The sequence below is a fragment of the Balaenoptera borealis genome (assembly GCF_965194805.1).
Source record: "Balaenoptera borealis genome assembly, chromosome: 8".
NCBI classification, from domain to species: domain Eukaryota; kingdom Metazoa; phylum Chordata; class Mammalia; order Artiodactyla; family Balaenopteridae; genus Balaenoptera; species Balaenoptera borealis.
In genome coordinates, this window is record NC_138865.1 from 120216022 (window position 1) to 120239373 (window position 23352).

At 60.0% G+C, this 23352-nt stretch overlaps 1 protein-coding gene and 2 long non-coding RNA genes across 16 annotated transcripts in view; 2 read left to right on the forward strand and 1 right to left on the reverse strand.

Moving 5' to 3' along the window:
- Nucleotides 1-5923: 5923 nt before the first annotated feature.
- Nucleotides 5924-13831, reverse strand: LOC309633503. Of its 6 annotated transcripts, none has more exons than XR_014247574.1 (3): nucleotides 13702-13831; nucleotides 13015-13110; nucleotides 5924-11332 (listed from the first exon to the last, which is right to left on the reverse strand). It is a non-coding gene; the product is annotated as an uncharacterized lncRNA (long non-coding RNA). The 6 variants fall into 6 exon arrangements; XR_014247575.1 differs by having other exon boundaries at nucleotides 13015-13132; nucleotides 13702-13778; XR_014247576.1 differs by lacking the exon at nucleotides 13702-13831 and adding an exon at nucleotides 13278-13675.
- Nucleotides 11356-23352, forward strand: part of VAV2 (vav guanine nucleotide exchange factor 2) — a 183558-nt gene continuing 171561 nt past the window's right edge. For 4 of the 9 annotated variants that reach the window (XM_082402374.1, XM_082402375.1, XM_082402376.1 and 1 more), the window contains exon 1: nucleotides 11357-12369. In XM_082402374.1, coding sequence (XP_082258500.1) covers nucleotides 12166-12369 — 204 coding nt within the window. In that variant the 5' untranslated portion in view covers nucleotides 11357-12165. Of the gene's footprint in view, nucleotides 12370-23352 lie in introns of all 9 variants that reach the window. The other 5 variants (XM_082402378.1, XM_082402379.1, XM_082402382.1 and 2 more) reach the window with 3 other exon arrangements.
- LOC309633504 lies at nucleotides 15125-17877 on the forward strand. Its single transcript, XR_014247580.1, has 3 exons — nucleotides 15125-15139; nucleotides 15930-16155; nucleotides 17569-17877. It is a non-coding gene; the product is annotated as an uncharacterized lncRNA (long non-coding RNA).

Here is a 23352-nt window from a genome sequence, read left to right on the forward strand (position 1 = left end):
GATTTCAGGGGTTCGATGTGACAGCCCTTTCTGGGGCCCACCATTCAACCCACTACGAACCCTAACACGGAAACGGGTGCAGGGAAGATGGAGGGAATCTAGGATTGGTTATTTGGCCAGGCTGTGGCTAAAAGCGGTGAAAATACAGCTTTCTTAGGAGATGGGACAAAAGGGGCCACACGGCTGAGTAAACCGTTTCCTGTGGCACCCTGAAGTGACAGGCCCAGGGGAAGGCTCTGGAGGACCATGGAATAGTGCCCAAAAAAGAAGTGAATGGCTGTGGTGTGGGACACTTTTTAAATGGCTCATCAAAAAAGAGAATGAAAAGCTAAGATTCCTCCATTTTAGTCCCAGATATAGACTGATAGCCAAGGATGCCGTCGGCCAGAAACAGAGGTGTGATATCTCAGAAGGCAGAGGCCTCCGGGTGGTTTTCAGGCTGGGCGACGGCTAGCCTTTAAGGGGGGAATGGCCACTTCTGCTGGCCCAGAGGTTCCAGAGGGAGCATGGGTGGACGAGTTCCCAGTGAGTTGACTTAGGTGTCCCCATCCCTCCATCTCGTGGCCCTACTGCTTCTCAGTCAGGGCCCTGATCTTGACCCAGGAGACTTGCTGGCTGGAGCTTTCCCGGGAGCTTCACCGCTTTTCCTGCCTTGCAGCTCCAGGGGATGACGTCCCCTTATACCATGTCCTTTTATGTGCTGCTCCAGCTTACACGCTTTGCCTCAAGTGGGTGATTAATCACTCAGCCGTTTGCTGACTTCCTCCGATGCATTCACAGCTGCCTGTGACAGCCGATGTTTCCGTGGTTCCACTACTCACTCTCCCCTCACCATTCACACGTCTGAGATACTGCACTCCAGTACCTTCTGTTGTGTAGGCATCCCGGCCCAGTTCACCACTGAGGAAAGTTCTAACAGTCACTGCCCCGTACCAGGCACTCTCCGTACTCCGCTTTCCATTGGCAGTGGGGTTCTTGAGGCTAGCTGGCCGAGGCCAGTCAGTCCATAATAGCTGCTCGGGTCTGCTTCCTGGGACCCCTCCACACACCCAGGGTTGGGAGTGGGGATCGGGGAGCAGGAAGGATCTGGGCTTCAGGGAAACAGCAGGGTCTGTTTTGCCTGGAAGGCAAGGCAGGTGGGATGGCTAGGAAGTCATCGGGCCATTCCTGGACCCCGGCTTGGGGGTCCTTCCTGCCCCTCTCTGGCCAGGGCAGCAGGAGGAGCGGAGCACAGCCAGGCCGGGCATGGCTGGTGCTGGCATCTATTGGCAAAGACCTGTCACGCTGGCAATTGCAAAGAAAATCAAGGTGTGGCCCCTGGAAGCCGAGGTGAGCGGGGTTCATGATGTCACAGGCTGCCGAGGCAGGGTGGACCTTGAGAACTTTGACCTGCATCTGGACCCTGGAGGGATGGTGGAGAGGAGACCTAGGGCCAAAGGCAGGAGAGAAGGTGGGTGACCAATATACCATAACCAGGTGCCTGGTGAGGCTCAAGTTAAAGTGTGAGATGGCAGCGCTCTGTCCTGGTGGACGTGCCGGTACCCAGGGACAGACCCTTGTTCATGCGGCAGTGGCTGAGGGTGCGAGCAGGGCAACATCGGGGACAGCGGGGCCTGGGAGGACGAGGCCAGCTGGGCCACGCTCTGAGCCAAGGTCCAGGTGGTAGAAATGGCCTGTGGCCTGCAGGGGCTGGTACCTGGTGGGGGGGTGGGGAGGGCACCCCGTAGCACCCCACGCCCCGTGTGGCAGAGGCACTGGGATCCCCAGGTGGGCTGCGGTCTGGGCCTTGGGACAATTCAGGGAAGTGGAGGCCCGTCACTGGAGGGAAGCCCTGACTTCCTGAGTCAAAGCAAGTGAGGCATGAAGCTACGGGCTGGGAAAACACACGAGCTGGGACTGCCTTTGACCGTGAGCCGGTGGAGGGTCAGGCCTGTCCTGAGCGCTGTGTGTGCATCGATCTCATTGACTCACGCAGCGCAGACTCTGCCCTGGGTTCACCGTCGTACCCACTTCACAGATGAGGAGACTGAGTCTCAGACACATATATCGCTTGCCAAAGGGCACAGAGTGGCTGCGTGGAACTCGGGAGGGCTCACTTGTGGCCTTTCCCTCTGAGGGAGTCCCAAGCCCTCCTAGGGTCAGCTCAAGCACATGAGAAAGGCTAGAAATGTGAGATCTCGGGGTTCTCCCTAGGGGCTTCAAGTCTTAGGAGGTCCCCCTATGGCCCTCTCCCACCCCAGCTCTGCCGTGTGCCCAGGGTGGGGTCTGCGAGGGGCACCTCCTACTGAGCCTGGCCTCCTGGCTGCAGGGTTGGGCCATAATCTTCTCCCACTAGTTGGAGCCAAGAAACCTGCAAAGGCCCTCGTAGTGAAGCCCCTCTTGATCCTGCAGGTCCCCCAAGTGCTGAGCCCACTTGGGGGACCTGCAGGATGACTCAGTCACAGGGACCTCTACTGGGGTAGCGGCATCACCACATTACATCAGGATGAAGCATGGGAGTGTGTGTTGGGGGTGGATGGGGGCTCACTATGTCAGTGGGGGGACTGAGCTCTGCTCAGAAAAACAACACGTTGATCTCTGGGACCCCTGGGACATCCCTGGGAGGCAGGAGGCCTTGGTGCAGCCTCTGTAGCCCCCACCTGAGACCTCCGTCTTGACTGTGATAATCCTGGGCCAGCTTCATTTCCCCACCAAGGGGCAAACTTTGTGCAGGGTGGGTACTCAGAAGTGTTTTCTGGTTGGATGGGGGATGGATGGTTGGATGGGTAGATGGATGGGTGGATGGGTGGATGGATGGGTGGATGGATGGACGGGTTGATGCAAGGGATGGATGGGTGGATGAATGAATGGATGGATGGATGGGTGGATGGGTGGATGGGTGGGTGGATGGATGGGTGGATGGATGGGTGGATGGGTGGTTGGGTGGATGAATGGATGGATGGGTGGATGGATGGGTAGATGGATGGATGGGTGGGTGGATGGATGGGTGGGTGGATGGATGGATAGATGGATGGATGGGTGGGTGGATGGATGGATGGGTGGGTGGATGGGTGGATGGGTGATGGATGGACGGATGGGTGGATGGATGGGTAGATGGATGGATGGGTGGATGCATGGGATGTATGGGTGGATGGATGAATGGATGGATGGGTGGGTGGATGGATGGGTGGATGGATGGATGGATAGATGGATGGGTGGGTGGATGGATGGAAGGATGGGTGGATGGATGGATGGATGGGTGGATGGGTGGATGGATGGGTGGATGAATGGATGGATGGACGGATGGATGGATGGATGGATGGATGGATGGATGGGTGGGTGGATGGATGGAAGGATGGGTGGATGGGTGGATGAATGGATGGGTGGATGAAGGAATGAATTCATGCCAGACACTGTGTTGGATGCAGGCAGGACACAGGGAGGTGAGACCACAGGCTGGGCCCAGAGGAGGCCACCGTCCATCCCACTCCCAGCAGATGTCTCCAAGCAAAACACTGAGGGACACTGAGAAGGCAGGAGATGGTCCCTGAAGGAAGAGATGGCTGTGATGTGTTTCAGGAAACACACACATTTTCTGAGTGGACCAGGCTCCTGTGAGCCCACGGCTGGAGCCAGCTCTAGTTGAGGAGCAGGCAGTTCAGAATTGCAGGTACATGAAGGATGAAGATGGGGTAAGGGGTGGGGCTTAGGAAGTGGCACGGGTTAGACTGAGGGGACTGTAATGGGGTGCAGGGGACTCCAAAATCGTGCCTAGGAACCTGTGCTCAGAGGGCTGTGGGAGCCAAGGGCTTTTTTGGTTTGTTTTTTAATAAAACAGCTTTATTGAGATATAATTGTATAAAATCCACCCATTTAAAGCACACAATTTAATGGCTTTTAGTATATTCACAGTTGTGCAACCATTACCAGAGCCAGTTTGAAAACATTTTCATCTAAGGAAACCCTGTCTGGGGCTTCTCTGGCGGTCCAGTGGTTAAGACTGCACTTTCAATGCAGAGAGCGTGGGTTCGATCCCTGTTGGGGAACTAAGATCCCACATGCTGCGTGGCGCGGCCCCAAAAAATAAAAATAAAAATAAAGAAACCCTGTCTCCATCAGCAGTCACACCCCATTTGCCCACGTCCCCCCAGCCCTAGACAACCACTAATCTACTTTCAGCCTCTATATTTGCCTATTCTGGACATTTCATACAAATGGATCACATAATATATGGCTTTTTGTGTCTGGCTTCTTTCACTTAGTGTAACGTTTTCTAGCTTCGTCCGTGTAGTAGCACATTCCAGTACTTCACTCCTTTTTGTGTATGTGTGGCAAAATATACATAACATGGAATTGGTCATTTAAACCATTTTTAAGTGTACAGTTCAGGGGCATTAAGTACGTTCACATTGTAGTGCAACCATCACCACCATCCGTCTCCAGAACTTTTTCATCTCCCCAAACCGAAACTTCCCATTAGACAGTAACGCCCCATCCCCTCCCCCAGCCCCAAGTAGCTGCTATTCTGCTTTCTCTTACTACAGATTTACTGATTCTGGACATTTCATATAAATGGAGTCATGTATCTTATGTCCCTCGGTGTCTGGCCTTCACTCAGCATAAGGTTTTAGAAAGGAGTTCATCCATGCTGTAGCAGGTGTGAGAATCTCATTCCTTTTTATGGCTGAATAACGTTCCATTCTAGGGATGGACCACAGTTGGTTTCTCCATCATCCGTGGATGGACATGGGCTGTGTCCACCTTCGGCTGTCGTGAATATGTTGCTGTGTACACGGGTGTTTGAGTTTTTGTGTGGACAGTGGGTGAGCGTTGAGCAGGAGGGAGCATGACCAGCTTTGTGGGTTAGAAGGGTCGCGCCTGCAAGGGGTGGGGGGTCTGCAGGGGTCAGGCGGGGGAGAGAGACTAGAAAGGCACCTCCAAGCCTTGGGGAAGTGTGATACACAGCTGCCCTCCTCAGCTCCCAGCGTACACGCTGGAGGAACCTGCTTTTGTTACCAGTTTCCTGGAACAGGCAAAACTTGCCTGATCCTGACGTGCTGGAGGAGAAGAACCTCCATCGTAACGTCTCTGCTCTCACTGATGCAGTGAATGCCAGCCCCAGTGCTAAATCCTTTACATCCACGATCCCAGGGAATCCCCGCCGTGGGGAGGCAGGTCTCATGAATTCACAGGCGAGAAGACAGAGGACATGTGCCTTCTGCAATGTCACACCTGGGGGAGCAGGGCCAGGCTTCAGACAGACCCCACGCTGCCCAGTGTAACTGTAGCCACGAGCCACGTGTGGCTTCTGAAGTCTTGAATGCGGTTCGCCTGACAGAGGAGCCGAATTTTTAATTGCATTTAATTTTAATTAACTTAAAATTGGATACTCAATTCAGTTTTTGGCAAACTTTCAAGTGTATTTGAAACAACTTGGGTACATGAATGTATTTTTTTCAACGATACATTTTCTTAACTTTAAATACAGATCAAACATTTCTGATGACAATTTAGTGTTCCTGCTGAAATGTGCTGGGGGTGTAAAATACACACTGGATTTTGAAGACTTTAGCATGAAAAGTAAACTGCAAAATGTATCATTAATAAGTTTTCAGGTTGGTTACATGTTGAAATGATAATATTTCAGACATAGTGGATTAAAGTAAAATGAATTATTAAAATGGATTCCACCTACAAGGAGCTATCATTCAGCCATAAAAAGGAACATAGTACTTATTGATAGACACGAGTGAACCTTGGCATTATGCTGAGCGAAAGAAGGCCATGCATTACATGATTCCATTGATATATGAAATGTCCAGAACAGGCAAAGCCATGGAAACTGAAAGTAGATTAGCAGTTGCTAGGTCTGGCATGGGCAGGGTGTTGGAATGGCAGCTATGGCGCATGGGGTGTCTTTTTGGGGAGATGGGCACACTCTAGGATTCAGAGCACTCGTGCTGGGGTGCAGAAGCAGGGTCTAGCAGGCACTCCCTCGACTGTTGCCCCAGGAGGGCACCCTCCTGCCCAGGTCAAGGGCAGTATTGAACACCAGGAAGGGCAGGGGCAGACCTGCCCTGACCAGGGCTCTCCCCGGCTCTGTGTTCTGAATACCACGGTGTGCTTCCTCCTTTCAATGACAGCCCGAGCTCCTGGCAGTCAGTGTCAAGGCTGAGCCGGCCCAGGACCACGTTCAATGGCAGCGGCACCCGGGCCACCCCTCGGGTCCCGTAATACACAACCAGCCGCATGGGGCTTGGGGCTTCCCTTGGCCAGACTGGACTCCCCACTCTGTCCTTCACTGAGGTGACCTGCTGGGGTCACAGTGATGGGAAATCACTGCAGAAATCTGGGATCTGCCCCAAATACCGGCTTCTCAGCCTCACGCCTACAAATGAATTAAGTCCTGGAGACCTCCCCCTTCCTTAGAGCCTTAAGTAACCCTGCACCCTGACCTCACAGGCGCCTCTCGAAGAGACCCAAGCCCCGAACAGGGCTCCGAGGAAGCTGCTCAGAACAAAGGGTAGGAAGTGCCACCACAAGCCCCACTGGAGGTGAGATGTCAGAGGTCACAGTCAGGGGTACAATCCATGGACCACGGCATTTGACTTAATTTTGAAAGTCGAAGCACAAGCAGTGAAAAGTCTGTATTTTGCCTTTTCAAACAAAACGTAAAAAGCCCACACCCAGCAATTCAGTGGGGTGTAATCTGACTCCACGGCGGGCCAGATGGTCTTTTTCTACACCTATGGTTTCCCAGGAAATTGTGACAGCTGAATTTGCATGATGTAGCTACAAATGGAATTTGCAAAATGTGTGTGTTCATGTGGTTTGGACATGAGAATAATTCCTTCACCCGGTCATGTTGGGAAGAGTCAAAACTTTCACTTCCCCTGCCCCAAGAACAAGGCCAGTGCTTAGTAAATGCGTTCTGGGTGGAGGATGTAGGAGGGATGGGTGGGTTGGATGGGTGGAGGGATGGCGGGGTGGGTGGAAGGATAAAGGAGGGATGGATAGAGAGATGTGGGAGGGATGGGTGGACTGCAGCTTCTGGGGAGGGCCTTTGCAGGAGAAGCTCCCAGTGCATCCCTGAGACCCTGGCTATGGAATAAGGGCCCTGTTGTTAAGAAGCACTGAGACCTTGCAGCAGCCCTTGGCATTCTGGGGGAAACCTGGGCTGAGGAACCCCCTGGTTGTCAGAGGAGGCCTGTGTGGAAAGGAACGGCCTGGGATGTTTGGATGGGCAGAGAAAGCTCTCCAGCCCGTCCACTGTGGCCTGCACCACGCCCGACACAGGAAGAAGCACATGTGTTCTCGTTCAGAGCAAATTCCCAGTGTTGCCCCAGCGATGAGGACTCCTACTGATGAGGGGACCCTGAGGGAGCCCAGGAGGCCTTGTGGGGCAGCTGTGGACTCAGATTCCCCCCCACCCCCGCCCCCCGCCTCCCGCCCCCACGTGCTGCTGGCCTGGAACCACTGTACCATCAGCCGGAAGGCAGAAGCAAAGTCCCCAGCGGGAGGCATCGCAGGAGACAGACTTAGGATTCAGACCAGGGCTCCAACCCTGCCTCTGCCCAACGCCTAACCTCGGGCCGGTCCTCAAGCTCCGTGACCCGTCCCCTAACAACAGAATAACAACGCGCATGGCCTGGAGCTGGACGGTCATCCCCTGCGAGGCAGAAGTGGGGCGGCTCCTTCGGGGCCCGCCCCGGACCCTGCAGCCACCGGGCTTCCAGGAGCTCGAGGCCGGTGGCAGCACTTCCACACCCTGTCCCCCTTCAGCTCAGACGCAGGCTGTGTCCCCAGCAGCCCCTTCCCGGCCAGCTCTGCCGCTCCTGACTGTGCTTTTGCACCCATTTCTGCAGTGGGCATGCGCGTGCTGGCCTTTTAAGGCTGTTGCATTCATGATCTACGTGCTGAGTCAGGATCTCCGTGTTTTAGACAGCACAGCATTTTCCCGTCTCCTTGGTCTCATGTCCCCCCAAACCAGCGTGTCGACCGACAGCTTTCGGTTCCAGGCATGGAAACGCTTTGCAACAGCGAGATTTGGGTGCATGAGCAGCTGCCGGGGAGGCCCGGCGTTTGGACCCGGCTCCTCCGCACCTTGCTCGGTGATGCTGGGCACCTCCCGGCGTGCTCGGTTTCTGTGTTTAACCACCCAAGACAATGACTATTGCCCTCACTGTGAGGCTTAACGGAGGCCGCGTGACACATACGAAGCCCTCAGGCCAGCCACGCAGCACTCAAGAAACGGGAGTGGCTATTACAGTCATGAATACTTAGAATAATATGCTAAGTCAGTGCAAATCTCACAGGGTGTAATGTTACAGATTCACATAACAATGGTGAGATAGGCTACACATCAACAGATTACATAGCCCATTTTTTAAACCTTTGTATCAGTTTTACCCATTTCTGTGACTTCTACGAAAGAAGATACTGGATTTTAAAGTCGTAGCTGCAGTGCTTTGCTGACCTGTTGGTTTATTTATTTGGCATTTTAGTTTTTTTTTTCTTTTGGCCACGCCACGCGGCTCGCGGGATCTGAGTTCCTGGACCAGGGTTTGAACCCGTGCCCCCCACAGTGAGAGCTCGGAGTCCTAACCACTGGACTGCCAGGGAGGTCCTTATTTGGTGTTTCATTTAACAACTCTTTTTCGACTACCTACCAGGGGCTGAGCCCAGTTTGCAGTGCTGGGAGTGAACTGGGGACAGGACAGAGACGGCCCCCACTGCCACAGAGATGACAGTCTAGAGGGATGAGACGGAGCAACAGACACCGGGGCGGGAACTGCAGAGAAGAATGAGTCTCAGAGCGGGAGAGGGTCAGCAGAGGAAGTGAGGGTGTGAGCCATGTGGCCATCTGGGCAAGAATCCCAGGCAGAGGGGTGGCAGGTGCAAAGGCCCTGAGGTGGGGACATCGCTGGGCGTGGCTGGAGAGCTGTGGGAATGAGTCATCGGGGAGGGGATGTGCCACATGGGACCTGCAAGCGATGAGATTTGATTTTATCTCTGGTGAGGGGGAAGCCACGAAGGGCCCCCTGCCCCCTGGAGAGTGGCAAGGCCTCACCAAGGTTTCACTGGGTCCTTGCTGGCTGCCGAGGACAGACTGAAGGGGGGCAAGGGTGGCGCAGGGGGAGGCTGAGGGGCCCGGTAAGTGGGGGCCTGTGACCCTCCTCCCTTACTTCCTGCCCCATGGGTTTCACCTATGCCACTGAACTGGGACGCCCAGCTTCCTGCCTCTCCTGTGGACTGTCCCGGTGCTTCGTGTGGGCCTTTCTCACTAAGGAAAACTGCCATCACTCATGGTGCTAAAGGTGGGCCAAGCTGAGAGGCAACCCCCAGAGGGTACCGTTCACTTGTAGCCTGTGGGCTCCTCTCCAGGGTGCCATCTCTCTAGAATGTGATGGGAATTGCGCCCCCTGGAGGTGTGCCATGGGCGGTCCCGGCAAACAGCTCTGAGTCTGAGAAGATGTGGCCGGTGGTAGGATGTCCTGCAGCGGCGTCCCCTCTTCCTGACGTGTACTCTGAGTTGATACAGTCCACACCTGCTCATGACACCCACGCCCAGTGTTTGGAGGAGAGTTCCTATCAGGTTCCATTCGTGCAGTCATTCATTCACGCACACCCAGCCACCCAGCGGAGCCTCCCCCAAACCCTGTGAGGCGCACAGGTGGGTCAGTGTCCCCAGTAGGACACTGGGGATCAGGAAGGTGTTGTGATTGGCTAACACACAGCAGTGAGGCCTGCGTCTCCTGACTTGGCTATTCTCCAGGCCAAACCTGATCTTCCTGCCGCTGGGCAGCGAGCGTCCCGCCAAGGGGCAGCCAGGTGGCGACAGTGCCCTCCGCGCCCACCAGGGGGCAGCAGACGAACATCAGTGCTGACGGCTGGAGGGTAGCTGCCTGCATCCCAGCCCCGGCTCATCCTCTAGGTTGGTTCCCTGTCCAGGCAAGGAGGCCAAGAACAGTGAGGACACGAATAGGGGGCCCCATTCTGCCCCAAGCACTGTGCAAAGCTCCTGGATAATTACTTCTGTTCAGTCCTCACCAGCGATTCTGACGGGATGGGGCGCTCCCCATGCTACAGAGAGGGAGGGGGGTCCTGCCAGGGGAAGGTGCCTGTGCAGGCTCCGGGGGCGGGGGCGGGGGCGGCTGGAGGCGCCGGGAGTCAGGCTCTGTCCCCCGCTTTGTGATTTCTCGGGGTGATGCTAGAAGAAGCCGCCTGCTGCCGCGGGGTCATCTCTTTTTGCCTCGGGCAAGGCAGGCTCGATCTCACCCGTCTGAGGCAGGCTCCTTCCTGCCCGTGTTCACGAAGGTGCCGCACCCATTTCCTCGGAGGAAGGATGCCTGGACAGGAATTTGGAGCTCACCAGTCACTTGGCCTGATTTTACTCCTGCCAGGGTCTGGGGTGTGCCCTGGGAGCCCGGCCCCTCCTCCACTCCTCTCCATGGGCCAGAACCGGGCCTGGGTCCCCATGCTTCCTCCTCAGTTTGGGAAGAGGCCAGCCTGACTCTCTGCAGAGGCCACTGCCCAGAACAGAGGGCTCAGGGGACCCTCACTGGGCTCGCAATGAGGTGGGGTGTCACCCTGCTCTGGCTCCTGCCCCAGGAATGCCAAAGGAAGAGGGGAACTGGGCCATAGGGGCGGCTGCCGGGTGCTGCCCCAGGGTTCAGCCCAAGTGTGTGGAGATGCTCGGAGACTGGTCACCCCCAGGCTCACCCCATGACTGAGCCAGTCTCAGAGGGGGGATCAGACTTGCCCAGGTTCACCAGGCTGAGAGCCCAGGGCTCCCAACAGCTGAGCCAGGACCCACATCATTTCGTTGCCAGATGGGCTCTTTATGTTCTAGAAGCCCTCCCACCGTCACAGGAGGCCAGAGAACACTGCCCACCCCCTCCCAGAGGGCGTGGCCCAGGAAGGAGTTCAAGGCACGGTCAGCGGACCCCGCAGCCAGCATGGAGGCGGGCCGCTACCCAGGGCCGGGTCTGGCCGCATCTCTTTCCCTCTCTCCCACTTACTTATGTCACATCTTCCATCTCGGACGCCAGGATTTGCCCTCTGGGCAGCTGCGAGTGGCAGGCCTCTGGGTTTCAAAACAGGCGAATCCCGGCCTTTGTGCGAGGTCGGGGGGCTTCCTGCGGGTCCCTAGCCAGCGCACAGGATAGGAAGGGGATCTGGGCGAGTCCCCGGCCCGTGTGCCTCCCGCCTCGAGTTCTCCCGTGGGGGCCGCTTGGGGGACCGAGAGGGCGCGGGACGACTGCGCGCAGTCGGTGCCCCCTCCAGGGTCTGTCCTTCCCGAAGGACCGTGCAGAGGCCCCCAGCGCGACAGGGGCCACCTCCTGAGCTCCTCCTGAAACGCAGGAGAGACGCAGAGACAACGACCGGCCATCACTCCACAGGCGAGGTCGCGCGCCCCGGGCGCAGAGCTTCCTCAAAATCTTGGTGCCCCTCGCTGAAGTCGGCGGACCCCGGGCTCCGGCCGCGCCGCAACCCCCGCCCTCCGCAACTTTCGTGAGCGGCAGCCGGGCAGGAAGTGGGGGGGGGGGGCGGGCGGGGGAGGTGCCAGGCGAGCGCGCCGGCCCCGCCCCCACCCCGCCAGTGGCCGCGCCCCCGCGCCCCCGCGCCCCCGCGCCCCCCGCGCCCTGGAGCTGCGGAGCCGCGGAGTCGGAGCCCCGGGCGTGGAGCGCTGAGCGCGAAGGCGGGGCGAACAAAGCGGCGGCGGCGGCGGCGAGGGCGGCCCAGGCCCCGGACGCGCGGAGCAGGCGACCCGCCGGGCCTTTGTCTCGGGCGGGGCAGAAGCTTCGGCGGCCGCGGGGCTCCCCGAGCGCAGAATGCGGCGCCCGGCGGGGCGGATCGCGGGGCGCTGCGGCGGCGGGCTGCGCGGAGCCCGGCCCGGGGCCCGGGGGAACTTGTGTGTGTGAAGCGGGGTCCGGTGCGCTGCCCGGCGGCTGCCCCACGACCGCACGTGGGCGGGAGCTGCGGCCCGCTAGGAGCCGGAGGAGGAAGAGGAGGGGACGCGCGGCGGCGCAGCGGAGACCCGGGGCCGCCCGCGCGAAGCCCCGCCCCGGCCGCCGAGCCCCGCGCGGGCGGGCGGGATGCCCCGCGGCCGCTGCACTTCGGCCGGAGCGCTGCCCTGAGCCGGCCGGCCCAGCGAGCGGCGGGCGGGTGGGCGCCGCGGGCGCCATGGAGCAGTGGCGGCAATGCGGCCGCTGGCTCATCGACTGCAAGGTCCTGCCGCCCAACCACCGGGTCGTGTGGCCCTCGGCCGTGGTCTTCGACCTGGCCCAGGCGCTGCGCGACGGCGTCCTCCTGTGCCAGCTGCTGCACAACCTCTCCCCCGGCTCCATCGACCTCAAGGACGTCAACTTCCGGCCGCAGATGTCCCAGGTGAGGGTCCGGGCGCGCCGAGAGGGGCCCTGGTCCGCGGTCCCGGGACCCCGGTCGGAGCGGCGGACTCGGGGACGTCGGCAGGCGGCGGGACGGTGAGCGGAGAGGCGGCGCGCCCCGGGCCTCGGAACCGGCTCCTCCGAGGGGCGACCCCGGGAGGCACGAAGTTGGCAAAGTCCCCCAAGCCTGGGGTGCGCCTCCGCCGCCTCCGGGCACTGCCTGGGAGCACCCGCTGCTGGGCCTGCGCCTCCCGGGGTGAGGGGAACTCGAACCCCGGCGGGGCGCTCGCCACTGCCGCCCCCTCTCCCGGGCCTGGGCCCCGGGACGCAGCGAGTGCCCCCCCCCCCCCGCCCCGCCGCCGACCCCAGGATCCCAACGCGCCGGTGGCCTCGTCAGGCGTAGTGTCCCTGGCTTCGCGCCTGGTGGCTGGACGCCCTGGAAGACAGGGGCTCGGGGCGCGGCGGGAGGGGCCCGGCGGGGCGGGGAGCCGGGAGCCCTGGTCGGCAAGGGAGCGGCGGGGCTGGGGGCACCGCCCCCTCGCCGGCCTCAGCCTCCTCCGGAACCCTTTGGGGGGGGCAAGCAGCGCCAGGCCCCCAGGGTCGCGCGACTTGGTGGGAACAGGAGCCCCTCATGCTTCCCCTGTACCTTCAAGTGTGGCCTTTGTCGCGGCCGAGGCGCATGTGGCTGCCGGGCGGGCAGGAAAATGTCCGCTTGGCTGGCAGGCGCTGCCTTTCTTGGCCCCTTAGAGGGAACTTGACCGAGACTTAAGCAGAGTAGAGGCTGCTGTCCTGCCCCCCGGGTTCCGCGACCCCCACCCCAGCACCTTTGAAGGGGCCCTGGGTGCCCAGCGGGGCCAGGGGCCACCCCAGGTCTGGCCAGCACTGCCCAGGAGCAACCTTCCTGCTCACCCCACAGCCCCTTCTTCTGTGACCCTCTGGCCTTCACAAGCCAGTGTGACAGCCGAATTGGGCTGGGGGGAGGGGGGATGGAGTGAGTCACTGCTTTTCCAGGCTGGACTGCGTGGCCTCTGCCCTTTGGCTGTGACCGCATTTCCAAGGAGATGGGGGCATCCCCCCCCTTCAGGGAGGATGGGGGTGGCCGCTGACCAAGAAGAGTCTTGAGGAGACGGGGGCAGGGGGCCACCCTCCCACTCCACGGAGGCGGACGGCCCAGGGAGGGAGCCCTGGCCTGCCGTCTGGTCCCCAGGCTCCTCTGAAGCCAGAGCCGTCCTGGGCCCTCTCAGTGCTAAGCAGCCCAAGGTCCTGGGGCCGGGTGCCCTCAGATCCAGTCCTCTCCTCTGCCCTCACCCCCCGGGGGCTGGGACGCACTTACCCCATTTTACAGCTGGGGGAACTGAGGGTGGAGGAGCTGCTGAGGGCAGAGCTAGGCCTTGAGCGCGGGTGTCTGCCTTTGGCTGTGAACTGCAGGGGCTGCCCAGGCTTGCTGGCTGCTGGCTCCTGGCTGACTGGCAGAGAGGCTGGGGCCCAGGGCACGGCCGGGGCTGGCTGGGGGGGCAGGTTGGCTGGGTCCTGGAGCTGCCCCTCCCAGCTGTGTTTGGCCAGGATGGGGGAGAGGGCGCCCTGGCTGTGGTAGGTGGCCTGGCTCAGCCCCTGCGCTGGAAGCGCAGAGACTTCCTGGGGTCCCTGGCGCCATCCTTGGGCCAGCAACGCTGACAAGGCACAGTCTCCTTGAGCCCCCCTGCTCCAGCCCGGGTGAAGGGGTGTCAAGCGGGGCTGGGCGGTAGGGAGACCCTGATGGGCGAGTGTCTGTGTCTTCATGGCCATATGCTCTTATTGAAACCTGGCACTGTCACCTCCCTGTAGTGACCGCTTTGGGGGCCTCAGTTTCCCAAGCTATGTAATGAGGACAGTACTAGTGGCTGCCTGGTAGGCAGGTTGTGAGGATTTGATGAGGAAAGAGGGCAGAGAACATCCTTAGTGCCGCGCTGAATGAACCTTAGAGATCTTATCTGGGCAGGTGTGGTCCCTTGTGGCTGAGGGCTGGTCTCCCCTGCCCATCCTCTCACGGAGGGTGGGGCTGGTCACACCCATCTTTGTGTGTCTCTTGCTGGCACAGGGATGGCTGGGTTAGGCGGATGGGCCCATCTGTGTATTCACGATTAAAAAAACAATTCTCTTGAACATGTACGGCTGTGCAGGGTTTGGGAGAGGAACGTGGTGGTCTGTTTGTGCGGCTGTTCTTTGCTGTCTGGGGAACTTGCCTCCAGTGGAGGAGGGAAGACACCGTGGTCCTCTTGGCCCATGGTGGTGGCATCACAAGAAAAATCACAGCCGCCCTTTCTTACCCACCCTGCCCTGAGCTAGTCATGATCCTGGGAGGCATATGCCACCCCTGTTTCATGAATGAGACAGCTACAGCTCAGAGAGGTCAAGTGACTTACGCCACATCACACAGGTAGTAAGTGGTAAAACTAAAACCTGGACTTAGGTCTCCCTTCCGGGACTGTTCGAACAAATTCTGCTTTCAGAAGCCTTCCCTCTGCTGTCTTGCTGATTTTCTGATGGGTGCTCCTGGCCCGCTTCTCAGGTTGTTCACGGCGTGTGTCTGTTTCCGTGGGCTGGATGGGGTGGGGAGTGCGTGCCTGTTTCCCGCGGGATCTGGATACTTTGCTGGCAAGTGGGCAGGGCCCTTCCACCTTCCTGCTGTCACTGTGTGCCCGTACGTGTGCCCGTACGCGGACCCGTCCAGCTCAGAGGCCTGCCTGACGTCCCCTCGTTCCAGAATGCCGCTCTGGCTTCTCCTGTGACAGGTGACCTCCTGTTTTCCAAGTATCGCGCTTCGAGTGCCCCTCCCGTTTGCGTGGATCTCAGCTGGGTTATTGGCCCTAAAGGCGCATAATAGCCCTGTGCACTTATTGAGCATTTGCTGTGTATAGAGCCAGGTACTAGGAAGAGTTCACAGGCAGATCCAAGTTGCCCCTTGTCCTGCCCTTCTGGATCTGGTCGGGTGTGCTTTATTTTTTTTATCCAAAGTGCCTGGCAGCCACGTTGGGTTTAATTAAAGAATTAGGTATGGCCAAATCTGCTGATGCTAATGAGAGACCGCGTGTGTCTGGAACAGCTTCAGTTATGAGGTCCTGAGGTTGCTGATGCCAGCAGACGGCCCTTGCGTTTGGTCTGCAGTCTGAATCTTTAGGGCACCACCCGCCCAGCCTCTTGCCCCCCACCCCGGCAGGCCTCCTCCCCGTAGAACAAGGCTGGGAAGCAGGGACACGGCAGAGAGGGCTCCCCCATGCCCACACCTCCAGCTTCAAGTCCTTCCCGTCCCTGCCTTGTGCCAACGTTCCAGCTTGCGCCCCCCTCCCCTAAGCCTTTTCCATCAGGGTCCATCGTGTGCCGGGCCCATGCTGGAAGACTACCCCTCCTTTTGTCCTGGTTCTTCCTGTAGGAGCTAGTCTAGTGGCTGCCTCCTCTAGGAAGCCTCCTCTGATTTCACTCTTCTCCCATCCTGAAGCGTTGCGAGCCTGGCCCTTGGGCCCCCCTCCACCCCATGTACCGGGTGTGTACCTCTAACCCTGCGTTTTCCACACTTTGCTTTAGTAAACAAGCATCCCTCGGAGCCACACTCGCTGCTCACTGCCCTGAACCCAGGACAGTGAATCCCTCCCCCTCCGGACTGGTGTGAGCCCTCCCAAGGGGTCTCTGGGTCCTGCCTAGCCGGGCCCCCCTTTGCTGCTGTGTCACTCCGGTCCTTCCTTCGAGGAATAATTGCCGAGCCCCTGCGCTGCCAGGCAAGGACCCGGTCCCTGCTCCGAGATGCTTTCAGGTGAGCAGGACACACAGCAGGTTGTTGAGGTGCCTGTGGATGAGGAAGTGGCCTTTAAGTGTCCTGAGAGCTCCCAAGTGCAGGCAGGGGGACGCGGTTCCCGAGGCCAAGGGGTGTGACACCTGGGCTGCCGGGGAGCAGGGAGACGGAGGCCGATTCCAGCGGAAACTAGGACGCCTTTTCTTTTCAAGTCAGCTTTCGTTTTTTTTGTTTTTGGGTTTTTTTTTAGATTTTATTTATTTATTTATTTATTGGCTGCTTTGAGTCTTCCGTGGCTGTGCGCGGGCTTTCTCTAGTTGCCGAGGGCTGCTCATTGCGGTGGCTTCTCTTGTTGCGGAGCACAGGCTCCAGGCACACAGGCTTCAGTAGTTGTGGCATGCGGGCTCAGTAGTTGTGGCACACGGGCTCAGTAGTTGTGGCTCACGGGCTCTAGAGCGCAGGCTCAGTTGTTGTGGCGCACGGGTTTAGTTGCTCCGCGGCATGTGGGATCTTCCCGGACCAGGGCTCGAACCCGTGTCCCCTGCACTGGCAGGCGGATTCTTAACCACTGCGCCACCAGGGAAACCCCAGGTTTCGTTTTAAGTTTGAACATACCTTGACATTCGAGAGTACGTTGGTGTCCTGCACCCTCACGTGTTTCCTATAGAAGAAGGTCCCCTCTGCAGCCACAGAACAGCCACCTGAACCCGGAAAACAGCGGGGATGGTGCCGCCTTGGAATCCACTCGAGTTTCAACGCGCGTCTCCACAAATGCCCATTTCAACAAATGGTCCACCTGGGGGCTGGGACGGCCCCTCCGCCTCACCTTGATTTTCCCGACCTGGATGCTTTTGAAGGTGACAGGCCCCTTTTGTTGCAGAATGTCCCTCCCTTTGGGTTCATCTGCCGTTTTCTTGCGTTGGATTCAGGCTTTGCACCTGGAGCCGGTGGAGTGACCACGCTGTTGCCTTCTCCTGGCATCCTGTCTAGCAGGTGGCATGTGGTTTCCAAGTGTCCCCTTGCTGGGGGTGTTGGCTTTAATCACTTGACGCTGGCGCTGTTTGCCGGACGGCTCTGCCGCGAAGGTCCTCCGATCCCCCTTGTAGGTCACGAATATTCTTGAGAAGGGGCTTTGAGACAGTGACAGGATCAGTCCTCCCTCCCTCCCTCCCTCCCTCTCTCTTCTCTTCCTCTTTTCCTTTCCTTCCTCCCTCTGTCTACCACTGTGGATTGTGGTTTCCTATTCTGTTCCACGGATTCTCATCTGTTATGTCACTCTTTATTTTGACGCTCAAATGGTCTCAGGTTTGACCAGTGGCAACTGCTTCAAGCTGCTTCCGTGTGTCTTTTTTGACACGTTCCCGTCATTTTGTGAGCTCTGTCTCCTTCCTGGCACAAGATATCTGAGCTCATCTTGTATTTTATCTTGTCCAGCTCCAGAATCAGCCGTTTATGGAAGGAGCTCTGGGTCCGCAGTGCAGAGGCATATGCAGAAACCAGGATCTGGCTGCAGGCACACCTGTGCTGGGGTGTCTCCGCGCTGAGACCTGCCATGTGCACCTCTGAGTTCACACAGGCGTGTGTGTGTGTGTGTGTGTGTGTGTGTGTGTCCCCGTCCCCGTCCGTGTGCTGCACGTGTTCACATTTGTACTTCTGTCTGTATCAGTGCTGTCAAGGAGAAAATGTGTGAGCCGCATCTGTCTTTTAAAATTCCTGGTGGTCATATTAAAAAAGTGAAAAGAACTGTGTAACGTTAATTCTAACAATACATTTTATGTAATCCATGCCCAAGGGGGCGGAAATCAGATCTGTGGGGGTGGAGAAATCATATTCTTTTTACGCATCAAGCACAGATGTACCCAGAGAGAACAGTACAGTACAGATACACAGTACACCTGTGGTATTAAAATTTCACACGGGGAGGGCGATTAGGACAATGCCTGGAAAGGCTCCTTGGGGGGGTGATATTGACAAGAAGGTTGAGAGACGCTGGTCTCCCGAATATTAGCATTTCTGGGCGGCAGGGTTTGTGGCACCCAGTTTGTGCAGCAGGGAGTGGGGATGGGGGAGGGGAGAGCAGAGGCCGTGGACCAGGGGTCTCGTCTTCAGCGCTGACCTGCTGACTGGAGGGTCACTTGCAGGGCTGTGTGGGGCAGGGTCCGAGGCTTGGGTCTGGAGTTGGCAGGGAAGGCCGTTGGGCATCACCTGCGCAGGTCATGGGTGGGCGCAAGCTGGCGTTGGTGGAACGTGGTTGGTTTGTGCCACGTGTGCTGATGACAGAAACCTGGCTTTGGCGTGGGCTGCCGGGGAGAAACGGCGAAGAAGGCTGTGTTGGGTTGGGAGTCCGTCGTGAGGGGCGATCCCCATCTGTCTGTGGTCTGGGCCCTGGAAATGGGGCGTCTCCGTGCAGGGAATGGGGGCCCCGCTGCGCCCGGGCCCAGGGCCTGACAAGGGTGAGTAGGCACGAGGTGACCCCTGGTGCCTCATCTCAGCCCGTTGCTGCCATGAGGTCCACGTGACCGAGGATGTCGCCTCCCTGGCAGGGTGGTGCCCTCCGGCCCCTGCCTCCCGTCCCCGTGTCCAGGCCACGTCTGTGGCTGCATCTTCCCAGGGCCGGGAAGTGCTGCTGGGAAGACGTCCTGCAGCCCTGCCGCTGAGACCCCGCCAGGTGCACCTCCCGCCCGACTGCTCCTTGAATCCGACTGCTTCTCCCCTGGCGCCCGGCCGGCAGCTACCGCCCCCTCCCAGAGCAGGGGTGGGCAGATGTGTTCTGTCGAGGGCCGGGCAGTGAATATTTCGGGCCCCGTGGGCCAGGCGGTCCTGTCGCGGGTACTCGCCTCGGCCCTCATCGTGCCGAGGCAGCGCTGATGATCTGTGAACGCGCAAGGGGCTGTGCACCAACACGTATTCGTGGAGGATGACACGTGAATTGCATATACTTTCCGCATGTCACGAAATACTGTTCTTTTTCTCCCCAGCCATTTAGAAGTGTAAACACCTTTCTTAGCCCGTAGGCTGGGTAAAACCAGACAGTGGGGCCGGTTCGCTGCCGCTTGTCTGCTCAGAGCCCTTCCCGGGGCCTGCGAAGGTGTCCTGGTTCCCGGGGCTCCCCCCTCCCTGCTCCCATCGCGCTTGGCAATCATGTCTCCGTTTGTATCCAGAGCCCTTGGCATGGGCTCCTCAGACAGGAAGTGATCCATGGAACAAAGCTTCCTCACCGCTTCCCTGGTGCCAGAAAACGTGCTGAGCCCCGTGGGGATGACCTCCTCTCGTCCCCGCAGCACGTGTAGCTGAGGCTGTGCTCTCAGCCCGATGAGCTGCCTGAAATGGCAGTGCAGGGGGCCACACTCGGCCACTCGGCTGCCGTGAGAATCCTGGTGCTGACGTGTCGCTGGCCTGGCTGAGCCTCGCTCTCCCTGCCTGGAAAGGGGGTGACGGTGGCCACCTGCGTGGGCCTCCCACCAGGCCCGCTAAGTCTCAGAACACTGCGCCTCCACCCCACGCCCGGCTGGCCGGCTTGCTCCTGCTGGCTGGACCCTGGCCCCGGCTCGCCGCCTGCCTCTTGGGCCAGCTGCCTTCCCCCGTCCACCTGGCCTCACCTTGCCTCTGGCGGCCCAGCTGCTGCAGAGCCTTGCGGTGGTAGAGACGGTGGGATGCCAGGGCCCGGGGCTTGCCTCTCCCTCCTTCCCTAGCCCCTAAGCCCCTCCCACTCGGCCCCAGGTAGGGGGAGGAGGGAGGGGAAGGATGGAGGATCCTTGGCCCAGGAGTGGAGGGCCCAGGGTTGGTGGACCGCAGCCCTGCCCCTTCCTCTGAGGGTGACCGGGGACTCCTGCCGGAAGGGGTCTCACACGCTCTCTCTGCCGCTTCCTTCCGAGGAGCTCCTGGGCTGGATGGGGCAGGACTTGCTGTCCCGTTCTTCGGGGCTGTGCTGGTTCTCAGCAGGTGCGGATGTTTGGATCCCTGGGGGCAGAGAGACCTCAGAGGGCTTCGTGGAGGAGGTGGCACTTGAGCTGGTGGTGAAAACTGGACGCCTTTAGGTAACTAAAGGTTGGAGATGGGTGGTTGCTGCAGGGATGGGGCTCTGTGGGAGCAGAAGCTGGGGTCGGGGGGTTCCCACTCTGCCCCCCAGGCAGATCGCTGCTGCCTGGCCATGCCCTGTCCTGAGAAACTTTGTTCCCTGGCAGCCCAGCCAGGGCGCCTCCCCTGGGCCTCGGGAGACCCTGTGAGGCACTGGGTTGGGTGGCCGTGCCCCCCGTCAATGGAGAGGTGACAGGCTGGCCTGGGGGTGCACAGCTGCGTGGGGGCCGAGGCCTCTCGCCAAGCCGCCCAGGTCTCTTGGAGCCTGGAGTGCCCTTCACTTCGCTCTTCCCTTCGCCAGCAAAACAGCCTTGGCACGGGGTCCTCCGTGGGTGAGGAGGCTGGGGGCCCACGCAGTGCCCGAGTCCAGACGTGGCCAAGCTGGCCGGCTCGGCCCTCCCCGCACCTGCTCCCAGGCGGCTGCGGGAGGGTCACTCCATCATTTACTCAAGAGTCCCATCTGCCTACGGGCCTTGGGCAGAAGAGGCAGAGACCCCTGACCTGTGTCTGACCTTCTGGAGGGGAGACAGAATGAGGGATTCGTGAAGAATTAAGATGGAGAGAAAGATGCAGAGAAAGCGGGCGGAAGGCTGGCGGCCGGGCTCAGGAAGTCCAGGCAGGTTCCCCGAGGAGGTGGCGGAGGGGCCCCTCTGCAGCCTGCTTCCTGCACCCGCTCCCCTTGGGTGCTGTCTCAGCTCTGAGCTGGCATGGGGCACGTGGCCTGTAAGTGGAGTTCAGCCCCCCAGTGGGGGGCGGCTGCCCGAGGCCACGGTCTCTGGGGGTTCCTTGTGTGCCCGGGGCCCAGCCACGGTCTCTGGGGGTTCCTTGTGTGCCCGAGGCCACGGTCTCTGGGGGTTCCTTGTGTGCCCGGGGCCACGGTCTCTGGGGGTTCCTTGTGTGCCCGGGGCCACGGTCTCTGGGGGTTCCTTGTGTGCCCGGGGCCCAGCCACGAGGCCAGGCCAGCTCCACGCCGTCCGGTTGTGAGCAGCTGTGGCTCCCGCTTCAAGTCCCGGCCGCAGAGCGTGGCATCCTTGTCTCCTCCCGCCCCGTCCACGTCCTCCGTCCAGTTCCCGATGGCTGCGGGGCGTCCGCTCCTCCACCCACCCGGGGATCCTGGGCCGCTCATTCTGGCCGAGCCGGCTGGGGGCAGCGCCGCCGCGCCCCGGACCCATTTCCCACCTTGCGCCCGGCCTCGTGTGCTGCTGGGCAGAGGGGCGGCCGCCAACTCGTCCCTGGGGTGGAGACGGGTGCGGCGCTGTACCCTCTTGGACCTGGGTTCAAATCCTGGTCGCCACTTCTCGGCTGTGTGCTGTGCCCCACCCCTGCCCCGGCCCCTGTTTCCTCCGCTGTGAAAGGGGGTTTCTGGCAGCCACCTCCTGGGGGTTGGCTGAAGACAGAGCGGACAGAGGGGACCCAAAGCTCTCAGCCCAGCACCTGGAGGTGATACGTGCTCAGTGGTGGTTGCCTGCCCCTCCACACCCTCACCCTGGGCGGCCCGGCCCTTTGAAGCCTGGGGCTCTGCTTCGCCCTGTAGATGCCCCTCCCCTAGCACCTGCCCCGGAGCTTGACCCGGGAGAGAGGTCAGGGCAGGGGCGCAGATGTGGCAGGCCCCGCAGACCTGCTTCAACGCCGGATCAGGAGCCGGCACCGCGCGTGTGTGGGATCAACCCCTTGCCCCGCTCAGCCAGGGAAGCAAGCTCGGCCAGGAGGGGCCCCCTGACGCTCTGCTCGGGCCGCGTTCTTGGTCCTCCGAAGCTCCACGCTTTCCGGGGGCACTCCGGTCAGCATCCTGTGGATGCTGTGACTGTTTTGGTTTCTGGACCCAAATGGTAAACAGGAATAATAACGTACGGCTGCAGAGGGGGGCAGGGCCGTGCCGTGGGTGCCTGCCGGCCGGGATGGGGTAACGGGGGTGGCCCCCAAGCGAGGCTCCCTGCCTTTGGAAGCTTAAGTGTTGCTAGAAACGCACGACATCTCTGTTTTGTGGGGATTGTTTATCGTCTCTGCAGAGTTTATATAAGGATTAAAACACTTATTTTTAACACACCTACTCCTCATCCCCCTGAGCCAACTTAAACTTCAGGCCATAAATGTTCCTGTTGGTTTGTTTTGTTTTGTGCTTTTGGTTTCAAAGGCGGCGTGCGCACATGGTGTCCGGTGAGAGCTGGTCCAGGCAGGCAGGGGGCACGGCTGCCGGCCGCCTGGCCTCCCATCCCTCTGTGGGCTCGGTAGCCTCCGGGCCTTTCCAGGGATGGGGCCCACTCCCAAGTCCCCCCGAGGCCCCCCCCCCAGAGGCCCGGTTGTCGTCTGTGCGGAGTGGGGGGCACTTGTCTGTCTTGTGCTGTCAGAGGACTTTCTGAGATGCTGTCCCACTGCCGCCTGCCAAGTTCCTCCGCTCTGCTGGGGGCTTCACGGCTGCGGCAGGAGGGGTGTCTCCCGGGATGTGGAGGGCGGCAGGGTGGGGTGCTGGGGGCCGTCGCCAGGACCGGAGTCACCTGGCAGGTGGGCGGCTTCGGGTTCCGGATGTTTCTCTCCTCCACGTGCCTCACCCCCCCACCCTAGCCCTGCCTCTGCCCGGCCTCTCTCCTAAATGTACCGTCCACACGTTTCCAGCTTTCATCCACATTCGCTTGATGGTTGTGTTTGTCTCACAAATGTAGGATGCCATCAGGGGAGGGGGGTGCAGGCACCGTGCTGAGCGCGTGGACGACCCCAGCCCCGCAGTGAGGGGCCAGCGCGGCCCTGTTGGCGGCTGAGGCCCAGAGTCGCTAAGCCACCTGCCGGGGCCACGCAGCTGCGAGAGGCTGGGCCTGGGCTTGCCCCGGCCTTCCTGACGCCAGAGTCCAAGGCCGATGTTTTGCTTTCCTCCCCTCGGGGTTGGCTCTGGTTGACGGAAGTGTTTCTGCCAGGTTTGGCCTGGTAGGGGAGGCGGGGCTCCGCACCTGGCCTCCGTGTCCCTGCAGGAATGGGGAGGTGCCCCCTGGGACAGTGGTCGTGGGTGCAGCATGGACTGTCCCACCATTCAGCTGCATGAGGGATGACTGGGTCCCAGTCCCTGGCGCACAGGCCAGCTGGAGAGGTTTAGTCTGTTCACGCCCTCTCTCCAGGTACCCCTGGGGTGGTGGAAGGTTCTGGTCCCTT